At 34.6% G+C, this 12,008-nt stretch overlaps 1 protein-coding gene across 2 annotated transcripts; it reads right to left on the bottom strand.

Moving 5' to 3' along the window:
• Positions 1–7,577: 7,577 nt before the first annotated feature.
• LOC110023687 (transcription factor bHLH111) lies at positions 7,578–10,492 on the bottom strand. Of its 2 annotated transcripts, none has more exons than XM_020723218.1 (7): positions 10,148–10,492; positions 9,337–9,958; positions 9,080–9,205; positions 8,859–8,930; positions 8,709–8,774; positions 8,060–8,110; positions 7,578–7,962 (listed from the first exon to the last, which is right to left on the bottom strand). In XM_020723218.1, exons 1-7 carry the CDS (start codon positions 10,393–10,395, stop codon positions 7,792–7,794), a joined length of 1,356 nt encoding a protein of 451 aa, XP_020578877.1. In that variant the 5' UTR covers positions 10,396–10,492; the 3' UTR covers positions 7,578–7,791. The 2 variants fall into 2 exon arrangements, with proteins under 2 accessions (XP_020578877.1, XP_020578878.1); XM_020723219.1 differs by having other exon boundaries at positions 8,072–8,110.
• Between the last annotated feature and the right edge of the window lie 1,516 nt (positions 10,493–12,008).

The raw sequence follows: 12,008 nt of genomic DNA, 5'->3' as shown, positions 1-12,008 counted from the left end.
AGACAGAGAAAACTACTCAGAACTCATGGGGAAGACACAACAACTCACAGAATTTATATATATAAGCAAAGTCATACAAACTACAACAAGTAAATAACACTTATCTCTAATTCATCCCCAAGCAAACTCCTCGAAGTTCCTCTGAATTTATTCCTTTCTTTACAACACAGAGAATTCTTCTTCGAAGCGGCAAGGAGGAAGAAACCTCTCACTTTCCCTCCACTCTTACAATCTCTAGAAGAATTCCTCACAATCTAACCCTAAATTAAACTCTCTACACACTACTGGGGCTCTTGGACGCTGTTCTAACCTTCCAACTCCTCGAACTCTCCTTCAATTTTCGGCCAAAATCTTTTTTTTTAAGTTGTAGAAAAGTTTTTTCAAGAGTTGCCTAAGCATCCCTCTAAAAATCGTCCACATTCAATGCACCTGTTGAGATAACCGTCGATCTCGTCGTCGTTGGCCTCGAGGGCGCCGTCGGCGGGCCTTCTAAAATATTTGGCTGGAGTCTCGGGAAAATCTCGTCATCGGCGCCATTGGGCTCGTCGTCGGCGCCCTAGTTCAAATCTTCATATTTTGGTCATTTTCGCTCCAAATTCGCTCCTTTTTGCATCTTTTTGCTCCAATGACCATAATTCATCATACCTGCAACAAAACATCAAAAATACATTTTTTTAAAGTGCAATATCATCAAAAACAATATAAAATAGGTATGAAAATCTCAACATATTTTCTTTTGGTCACGAAACCATCCCATAAAGATTATTGTGTAGTGTTCAGTAAGTTATAGAACTATTGCAATTTGTTGTTCGGTGTTTAGGGTTCGTGTTGAATGCTCCCAACAAACCTATTCAACTATAGTTGGTTCAATTATATTCCTATTCAGGGGAAAATGGTAAACTAACTATATAATATCACAAAAGTGAAAGTGAATAGAATATATGCTAAATTTGATACTTTCATTCTAACCCGATAGGTGTGTCAGGTTTACTATCTTTGATATCTGCATAGAGTAAGAGAAAACATTGATTGGGCGGTTTTCATTTTGAGTAAACAAAGATCCACCATTAATATTCATAATAGCATGAAACCTGCTCATCAAGAAACTGAGATGACAAGTTTCTTTTTTTCACTTGATGCAATCGATGAAGAGCTCAATCTAGAGATTGCTAATAATGAATACAAAGAGATTAATCTTGGTGATTAGTACAAATCTGCTGAAGTATTTGAAGAAGATATCATGACTATATCCTCCAGCCACTCTTCAAATGATGCTGATTGAGATGAGTAACTTTATTGTACCTTTCATTGAATTTTGTATTTCAATTTATTGTGTAGTTTTATGTTTTTGGTTTTAGTAGTTATATATTTCACTTTACAGTTTCGTTTACCTGTCTACTACATACTTTTGTATTTTATGTTTATTATGTACTATTCTATTTTTATTTTATTACATAGTATGTGTTATGTGCACTAATTAATAAAGTTTACTCTCCTTGTTGCAGATGTCAACTAAAGGCAGAGACGGTCTACCTCCCCACTAAGGGAGGCATGGACTGCAACATTATATGATGAAGAAGAATATCAGGAGAGGTCGTCCAACTTTGACAGTCACTCCTACTGTCGCTACCACACCCACCCTTGCCCTTACCTCTACCCCACCCCCCCTTGCCCTTCCCTCGACAAACACCCCTGACATTGCCCCTACCCCCACCTCCATCACCGTTTACTCACCCGCCCCCCGCCCTCGCCCCCTCTCTAGCCACCCCCCCTGCCCCTACACCCACCTTCGCTACTGCCCCGACTCCCACTTCCACACACACTTACGTACCTGCTCCTGCCCTCGCGACCATCCTTGCCTCTACACTCACCATCACCCCAACCTCCACCACCACCCACCCCAACACCCAACCCCACTGTTACACCAACCCTCACCCCGACTTCTGCTCCCTCCCCTATGTCCACCTCTACCTCTACCCTAACTACAGTGAGGTTGAGTGCATCACAAACTGATGTTGCATATACCAAACAAGAATCAATAGACAATAGCTACCGCTTTGAGCCTGCATGCAACATAGAAGTTTTTTTCTTAAAATATTGTCAGTAATCTTTTTGTTTTTTAATTGAATATAAACCTGAAAAATATTTGTTTTAAGGTTCTACCTCCTGACCCAGAATATTCATGTCATTCGGGATATCATTCGGAGCAAGTACGACTTAACATATTTGTCATGGAAAAAGATCCCACTGACCATTCCATATCTTTTATTTAAGAAGTTTGCGGAAAGTATTGTTCCCTAATAATTTAGGTTAGTTTAATTTATTTATCAATCAAACATAATTCCTGTAATATTTGCAGAAACAATTCTCCTTATGTCCTGAGCACGAGACACACATCCGGAAATCACGATGCATGTAAAGGCAATGATCCCCTCTAGAACATGTTTGGTAATATCCGAAAATCGCGACAACATCTCTGTGGCCTAGAGAGGATGTCTTTGCCAAGCTGCTAAGGTCCTGGGATTCTCCCGACTACCAGATATAAATTGAGCTGGCAAAGCAAAACAGACGGTCGGATTGTGGAGGCATGGGGCTCTCCAAGCACACTGATGGAGTGCTCCCACCTATGGAATACAAGCAGGCTAGTAAGATTTCATTTATTCTATAAGATTTTATATAGTTCAAATATGTATTCTAACTATTTTGTTTTATGAACAAACTGTGGAAATTGGATGAGAGCTCTCTGTCGTTGATGTACATGAGCACACCTACAGAAAAATGTCCAATTAGTTCTGCATCGATGATAGATCCGTGCTACCCAGACAATTGATGACCAAAACTAGTTTGATGTGACCTATGGAGGGAGGCATGTAGAGGGAAGAAGAAGGGTTGTGCCTACGGGCTTGGGTCGCAGGGGCTTACCTACGACGCTCACCCCTCCACCAGTGCATCTGCAGCTTCTACCTCTACCGTACAAGATGAGAAGATCTTAGGCTTGTTACATCATTCTCTGTCGAGATGGAGGTCTGCTTCTCTAAGATGAGGTCGGAGCTAGAGACCAACATAAAGGTCAAGCTAAATGCTGAGTCGGATTCCTTCCGGCAGAGGATGAGAGAGTGTGGCAAGGCAACGACAACATTGAAGAAGAAGGAAGTGGCGGAGGACGATGAGGATGAGTTTGACGAGATAGAAGATGTTGATTAGGAGGGGCAATTTTTTTTTTTTTTTGTTTTCGTACATTTGGATATATCTTTTTCTATGAACATCGATGTACTTATTTTAGAGCTAATGCATTTTATTTATTTTATTATTTGATTGGATAATTTACTGTTTGACAGCTATGTTATTTTTTTAAATGCTTGGTGTGATAATATAAATACGAAATAAATAAATATATATATATATAACTCGAATTTTCTCGACTTATGCTACAGGTTTCTGATGGCTTCCTGTCGGTTTTAAGACGGTTCTAAACTTATCCGTAGGTAAAACTGTCTGCTAAGCAATGTATATTTTTACCGACACCTGACCAGCGCATAACTATCGACATAAGGTGTGTCACATAAATACTATGAGTGAGACACTTTTTTCGGCAGTTAACTCGTCAGTTATTAAAAATGATGCTTAACCGACGGTTTCACCTACATAAAAAAACTGACGGGTGCGACTCTTTTCCGACAGTTAACCCATCAGTTGTAAAAAACAACGCATAAATGATGCTTTTTCTTGCTTCAAAAGGCCGTCGAGTGCGACACTTTTCCGACATGTTTGCCGTTACTATTACTGACGGAGGAACCGAAAACCGACTATTGCCGATAACTCGAATTTTCTCGAAAATATCTACAAAATTAAATCATCAAATAACCGTCAAACATTTATGCTGACGGAATATCAGCCGGTTTTGAAATTACCGACAAACATTTTATATACGAGCTTAAAACCGTCAGAAACATTAAAAGTGTCGGAAAAAGGCTAAATTTCTGCAGCATATGTCTCATGATTCCATCACTCTAAGCTTAATTTTACAAATTAATATATTCTTTTTGAGTATCAGCTTCTTTCCCATAAAATAACTACTACTTTCATTATGTACATTCAATCTAAACCATACCATTCTTATGATTTATCATTAACGTTATAATTAATTGTTTCCCCTCTCTTTTTAGCACAATTTTAACAATTATTTCATACTACTTAATTATAGCATCTTTACTCATAATGCACTTAAACTCACTTTCTTCACTAAACTGAAATCTATACCGTTTGTCTTAATTAGGATATCATTAGGATAAATAACTTTTGAATTATGGTTTTACTTTTTCTCAATTCATATTAACTTAAGTTTGACTTCCAACAATTCTTTTATTTTTATAAGCAACATTCTTATCAGTTCAGACTTCTTTTAAAGTTTTGAGATACAAAATCGTAAAGAGACCTCTATTTATAAGCAATATTGATTGATTCACTCCAAAAATGATTTTTAATTTTCATAAATGATAACATACATTTAATATTAAATAATTATCCATGAACTAGGTAAGGTACCTTACTTTTTATATAATATTGGAATAGTTCTAGGCCCATAAATATAAACATGCATATAATCCAAAGCTATTTAGTAATATGCTATTGTAAACGAAACTTCACACTAATTATTTTCCATAGTTGCAATGAAAATAAAACATGATGTATTCTTTCTACATTATATTTTCTTCAAGTTAATGAAAATAATCCTTATGATAAAAAACATGTGTAGATAGAATTCATGCAATTTCTTTTGTGTTTTTTTGTGTTAGTAGAACAAAGCCAACATTTTATTAAGGAAAAATGTGCATAGTCGCAATACCCAAAAAATTACCAAAATGTTTTCAATTTGCAAATCATGAAATCATTTTGCTTAAGCAACTTAAAAAATTTCATATTTCAATGCTATATAAATTATTATTAAAAAATTTTAAGGATTAAGAGATTCATTTAACTAAAAAATACTTTAGATATCATCAAACTAGGTCTTAGAATTATTTTGATATATAACTTCATATATTTACAAAACCTCTTTGTTAATTTATAACAACATATCTAAACTACTTATTTTTCAATCACTAATTATGCATTGTCTGAGAACTCCAAGTTTAATCCAATCTATAAAGTTTTCACCTCAATCTTCAATAACACTTTAAGACCCGTTTAATTTTTCTATATATGGTGGAATGTATTGAAAATTACTCCATTCCATTAACATGTTGACTAATTCCTAACTTGGTTTCTTCTATGTAAACAACTAATTTCATGTCGTCAAATTATCTATTAAACTAGCTAAGAAAATTCTATTATCTTTAAACATATATATTAATTCTTAAAATATGTATGTATTGTTATAGAAAACAATTTTATTTCTTCCAAAACTATTAATCATTGTATACAATCTAAAATTTAATTCCATCACCCCCAACCTCTAAAGCAAATTTTTTTCTACAACATTGCATGATCTAACATTATATCTACTTGGCATGAATTCTCAACAATTCAAGATTTAACATGATATCCAAATTCTTATTTGTGTGTCTAGCTAGATATATATTAATGTTGATAAAGGTTGGGAAAACAATATAAAACTTGATGGGTGTTATTTACATTTACTGTGTTATGTTATATCATTTTAGATTTTCCATGTTTTAATTTTGTTTAAAACACCAATGCTCATCATAACATTCCTTGCTTCTATTTAACTAAATCTACGATGCCAAATTAATATGCTATCAGTTTCACTTAAACAATGATACTTTAGCTGATTTAGTTGCTATTTTTCTTAGTAGTGAAAATAAACTATTCTATGTGGTACCCTTCATAAAATACATGCAAAATCTTATCATATTTAAAACACCATTGTCACTCTTAAAAGAAAAAGCTAAAGCATTTAGAAATCCTAAAGACAATTAAATTTAATCTTTTTTACATGTTTTCCTTCAGTTGGATTCTTATTAAGTCCTTCCATTTTGAATCTAGTGCTCCCAATCCCAATAACTTTATACTTTGCATTACTGACATGTGGCTTTTCCATTGATAAGTTCCTTATAAGAATCATAACAAAACTTATTCATTGTCATATGAAATGAATACTATAATTTAATATCCACTATTCCCTGTCAAGAACAATTGTAACAACCAAAATATTAAAGCTCTCTCTCTCTCTCTCTCTCTCTCTCTCTCTCTCTCTCTCTCTCTCTCTCTCTCTCTCTCTCTCTCTCTCTCTCTCTCTCTCTCTCTCTCTCTCTCTCTCTCTCTCTCTCTCTCTCTTTGAAAAAAACTAAAGCGCCTCAAATTCACATCCTTTATCTTTTCTTTTTCCTCTATTAGGATAATTTAGTAGCCTTCCCCATAATTATAATCTATCTTATTCATTTTATTTTTCCTTAATCCTACCCAATAATTAAACCTAAATTTCTTACATTTCATGGTTTTATTTTCTTATTTCTTTGTCATTAAAAGGTGCTAAAAGTCTTTTAATGGTTCTTTCTCGAGCATATTTCATGATTTTAATACAATATTTGAACAATTTAAGAAATGAATAAGTTAGTATAATTACAACTTTATTTTCATCATGATACTAAGTCCTCCAAATATATTGCAATTTTATTGAAATTTATAACATTGTATATCCTCTTTCCTTCTGAAATTTTATGATCACCTAATTTACTTTGAATCCTATATTGCAAGTTTTTTGTCATATACATCTCCTCCAAATTTCCACCATTTTCTGCCAATAGTTGTTTTTTCTTTTTCAACCTCCTAAGATAGCTTGCTGCTTAAATGTCACACCAACATACTTTATGTCTACTACATAATCTAGACCTTTCTTTTGAAAGCATCAAAAGAACATTAAGCAAGTTCATCACTACCAAGGATTTCTCAATTTTCATTCAAACAAGAATGGACATTATCAACTTTTGTCATATCAAAAAATAAGCCTTACCATGAAACTTAATCTTTGAAATCACCATTTTTGTTGGATTCCTTAGGTTTAATGCTAATTTATTATAATCTCTAGTAATAAAAAATGAATATCAATTCTTTATATTTGAAAACTAAATAATACAAAACAAATGAAAATTTGGTCAACTGAATTACCTATTAAACAGCACTCACTGCACAATAATCTCAACAACTAACAATTTAAAAATAAATTTTAGTCATTCATATTATGCATACCAAATTTTAGATCGTGATATCTTGCAACAATCTAATTCTCAATTCTACCACAAACAATAGTAAAATATAAGCAAAGAATGCAAGTAAATAAAAAAGAAAAGTGAACCAATATAGTGGTTGCCTACATATACTGTTCACGATCACACATCAATTTTGCAAACCTTCCCTCCTCTCTTTTTCCTGATCCATCAAGCCCATAAGTTGCTGAAACACAAACTGAACAGCCCACAGTTTCCATCTTGGAACCCTAACGAAGTGAAGGAATATGATTTCCAAGAAGCCCAAACCAATTAAGAACATAAATAAAAAAATTAAAAAAAAACAGCAATATCAAAATTTTGCAGAAAGATCAGCATTACCAGTCAAAGCCCACAAATTAAAAATGATGAGCGACTTTACTTCCATCTACACAAAGACATTCACCTCATAGAGCATGAAAATACAAATTTCAACTTCATCTACTATAACCATTGTTTCAGCATAGCAACTCTACATTCCAATTGCTGCTATTAACAATTTGCTCTTACTAATCATCATCATCATCATCATCATCATCATCATCATCATTATCTTCATTATCATCTATCTGTAGAGGCATCCTCTGTATGGTGGAGTCCAATAGTCAGGACCGTTATTCTCTCTGTAGGCTTGAGGTGTACTTGATATGGGAACCAGACAAAGCCCTCTGCTCCTCAAGTCAAGCTTTGACTCAACCTTCTCCTTCCTCTCCATACTTCCCCATGAACTGTGATCCTAGTTTTCAAACCAAAGCAAAAGAGAAGACTTTACTGTAAAGCTCAAACAGAAGGTATTGATTTATCTAGAGGTAAAGTTGTTTCATTAAAATCACTTTCTGTTGTACCTTGTTTGTACTCGACTTTAAGTATGGGTCACTCAGTAGCTGCATAAGAATTGCGCAGTTGTAAGCTTAATTAGTTAATAGCAAGAGCTTGATTGCATTTAATTAAAAACCTCTAGCCTGTCCTAATAGTCATGATAAAACAGTTATAGTAACATAGAGCTAAGCTTGCGATAGAATTCTTGTTTAGATCTTACTTTTATATAAAAGAAAACTAAAATCCTTTAGAAAATTTCGATCAACTTTATTTTTGGGTAATTTACAGAAATGTCACACAACTCTCATTTATTTACATATTCAAGGCCTAAAATTTCATATTTATATGTATGACATCTTTATGTTATAAATCTATACATGAAAAAGTGTATTTCACTTTCATTAGAATTTCTGACCAAAAATATTTATGATTCAAGAAGAATGCAAGCTTTATGTGATTTAGCCAGTTTGTATTTATTGCTGTACTGTAAGAATATGCAAAACAAAACTTGTTGTTGAAAAATTTTACATATTATTTGATGTATAAATTTGATAGTTAATTCATTAAACAGTTACATAAGAATTTGGAATATATATTCAGGTGAAGTATAAATGCTGTAAATCATAGGCCTTTTTTTCTCTATTTTTTATAATCTTTTCGTACCTGAACTTGCTCTTGCAGGAATCTGATATAGTTAATTGCTTCTAAAAGCACCGATGCTGTATCAGTCTGTATTGTAAACAATGGTTAATAAACAAAACCATTTCCATGTGAAAGATAAACCAAGTACATGCCCATTACAAGAGTACATACTTTTCCAAAAGGTGACACAATTTGCTGAAGTGCAGTGATTTTATCGGCCACCTTTACTTTAGGTACCTGCAACTGTTGGATTAACAAAAAAAAAATTTGTATCAACTATGATTGTTGATTTGAATGCCTTTTATGTTAAATTGTCATTTAATTTTGTCTAAATGGTTTATTTTTTGGTGAAAAACAAATAATTAATGGCTAGCTAAGCTATACACCTATACCTTGAGAGGTGACGCACTTGAGCTCTCATGCTTGGGCTTCTTGAACAGAGCCTCTGAGCTGTACTGATCAGTTCTTTTCTTTTTTCCTTCACTTGTTGTTCCACTACCTCTCCCACTCCCCTTTGTCTGCAACAAACAAATCAGCCTCCTACTTTTGTGTTCATTAAACAATATCATATGCCCCCATAATGCTGATTAAAATTTTCATTATCATTCCATGTAAGTAATAAAATAAAACATTGATTTAAATATCTTACAGATGAATATGACTCCAGCCCTGCCTTCTTGCTGCTTTCAGAAGAAACAGAGCTTTTCATACAAGCATTATTTAGAGAACCGAATGAGATTATGTCTGATAAATTTCTTGGAATGGACCATGGTGCATCTGCCATTAGTCCACTGTTGTTGAGACCAATAACAGAGTTGTTGAGACCACCAAAACTGAACTCTCCGAGCTCATGTTGCTGGTAATGATCACCTTTCATGACCTCATGCACGTAAGATTGGAAATTGGGAAATGAAGACAAACCAGAATTTTCATGTTTCATGTGAGATACATGAGAGGTTGTGTAAGCCATGACGTTTGGATCCATGGAAACATTGCAACTAGATGGTGATATTTGCTGGTGATCTACGTTGGGGTTTGGTGGAGCAATGGACCAATTGCTGACCAAATCTGACAAGTTGCTCGTTAGTCTCTCAGAATCTATTAGGTCTTCGCCGTTGTAGCTGTTGAATTGTTTTTCAAAGGAGTTTAGGGAGGAAGAGCTTTTTGAGAACTCCCAATTACTGCTGTCTAGTTTCTTCAAGTAATCACAGACTGGGTTGAACATCTGTGTTGTGAGGTTCTTACTGGATCTGTCACTGCTTCCAACTCCTCTAAGGGAAGAAATGTTCAAAAACAAAAATATCAATAAACTAAGTAGAGCTTGTCCGTTACATCAGTTATCGTAGAAAAAAGTTAGTAAATCCAAAAATACATATTATGTCAACATAAAATATACATGGAACATATTAATGAATCCATTAGAAAAAATAGAGAGTTAGAGCTTGATGTGGCTAGCTTACAGCAAGACGTGGTTCCATATATGATTATCTGCGTGGTCGCCGGCGGCGGCCGAGGAGGCTTCGAGGCTAAGGCCGGAGTTTGTTGATATAGAGATATCCTCTTGGCAGAGGTTAGAGGAGTGAGTCTGTTGAGTCCACCGGCCATGGTTCATGGCGTTCCATGGGACCATGGAATTTGTGCCCAACTCCCACCAGTTGCCTGCAGGAGAGGAGCTGGCTACAGATGCTTCTGAGCCTTCTTGAGCCATGATCGCATACTAGAGTTATTTCAACTTCTCTTCTTCGTTTGTTTTCTTGAAAGCACGGGTAGTGGTGGGAGGATTCAGCGGGTATAATAAGGAGGTGGGGGAGCTGTCCGATTGCATGACGTACGCGGCTTTTTAAAATGGTGGAAAGGAATGTTGGAGAATGTATTAATATGGATGGGTTATAATATATATATATATATATATATATAAATATATATATGTGTCGAGATATATGAAGAAGTTTTTGTGAATCACTAAAGGATGTGATGAGAAATATTATGCCAAAGTTTTGCCTTGGGAGTATAAGACAAACGATAAAAGTTATAAGAACGTTTAACTAGAAATGATAAAAAAATAATGAACAAGAAAAATTGGAGAATTAATTTCAAGGTCATCAAAATTGAATTTTTGATGTAATTATGTGGTGCTAACCATTCTCCTATGCTACACAGGCCAACGAGTTGAGTCGTAAGCCCTCCGTAACGGAGTTGTATGTCTGAGCTTATTGGGGCCCGAGGATGCAGCAGTGGGTCTCTGAGCACTTCCATAAATTAAGCAAGTTAAAAACTTTTTTAAACTTTATTTCAACTCTTACTATTCAAAGTGACAATTAAACATTTAATTATGTAAAAAGAGTTTGAGCATCTTTGGGAGAGGCATATGACTTCTCAACCTCAGAAATCCGCTAGCAGCAATATTAGTCATTCTACCACTTCATAGTCCAAGGTCAAGCTATGAATGCAAGTGGCAAGAAATAAGAAGGGGAGGGTCTATGAACTTGATGCGAAGGGCATAGCGTTCGAGGCTGAAATCTCCGGCGCTTCTGTGGTCGGATCATGGTACTCTTGCAAGGCAATTCGTTGTAACGAACGAAGAGCTCCACAAGTTCTGTGAATAGGTTATTCAAGGCCAGCATGAGGTCGAGGATTCTAAAGCATGTATGGCGGACAGTTTAGCAAATCGCCAGGGCAAGCGGTTAATGACGTCTGTAGTTAAGGAGGAGGAGGACGAGGAGGTAGAAGATGATTAGGGGTTGTTTTTACATTTTCTTAATTTTTATATTTATATGTGCCACCTATCATATATTAAATGGTGTATTTCAATTTTAAAAAAATTAAACTAGTGATATTTGTGATGTTATAATAATGATTAAGGTGATATAATTGTAAGAGAAATTTTCAAAAACATAAAATTCTTATAGTGATACATAGTGCTAGCATGCGACTTCTATCTAAGAATCTTGCACACTGTCGGATCCCAGAATTTGAGTGTTTTATTCACTTTATTCGATCTTCGCAGATGTTAAGGAAAAATAACAGTTTATGGCTGGCTGCATCATAATGATGCTTCACTACTATAAATTAAAACAAAGTAAATTTTCGCTGTAATATTATTGTAGTAACAATTTTGTTAACAGCTGTAAGTTTTTTGATTTTTCTTACCATTGTTTCTGACAGCTTTTATGGAACGCAAGAAGAGATCTTAAGAATATATATGTTGTTGTGAAAAAACGAAGGCAAAAAAATGAAAAAATTAGATCGAAAAAAATTCGTAAAATAGAAAATATAGCGGAACACACAGATTTACGTGGTTCGGCAAGTTGTCTATGTCCA

Source organism: Phalaenopsis equestris, unplaced genomic scaffold (genome assembly GCF_001263595.1).
Source record: "Phalaenopsis equestris unplaced genomic scaffold, ASM126359v1 Scaffold000226, whole genome shotgun sequence".
Classification (NCBI taxonomy): Eukaryota; Viridiplantae; Streptophyta; class Magnoliopsida; order Asparagales; family Orchidaceae; genus Phalaenopsis; species Phalaenopsis equestris.
Note: the sequence above shows the minus strand (reverse complement) of the source record. Positions and strands in the feature narration are given on the sequence as shown.

Coding starts and splice junctions, on each gene's coding strand:
- LOC110023687 (XM_020723218.1), bottom strand. CDS start 10,395: ATGGCTCAAGAAGGCTCAGAAGCATCTGTAGCCAGCTCCTCTCCTGCA. Junction 9,959..10,147: donor ATATGGAACCACGTCTTGCT/GTAAGCTAGCCA, acceptor TTCTTCCCTTAG/AGGAGTTGGAAGCAGTGACA. Junction 8,775..8,858: donor TTGTGTCACCTTTTGGAAAA/GTATGTACTCTT, acceptor TTTACAATACAG/ACTGATACAGCATCGGTGCT.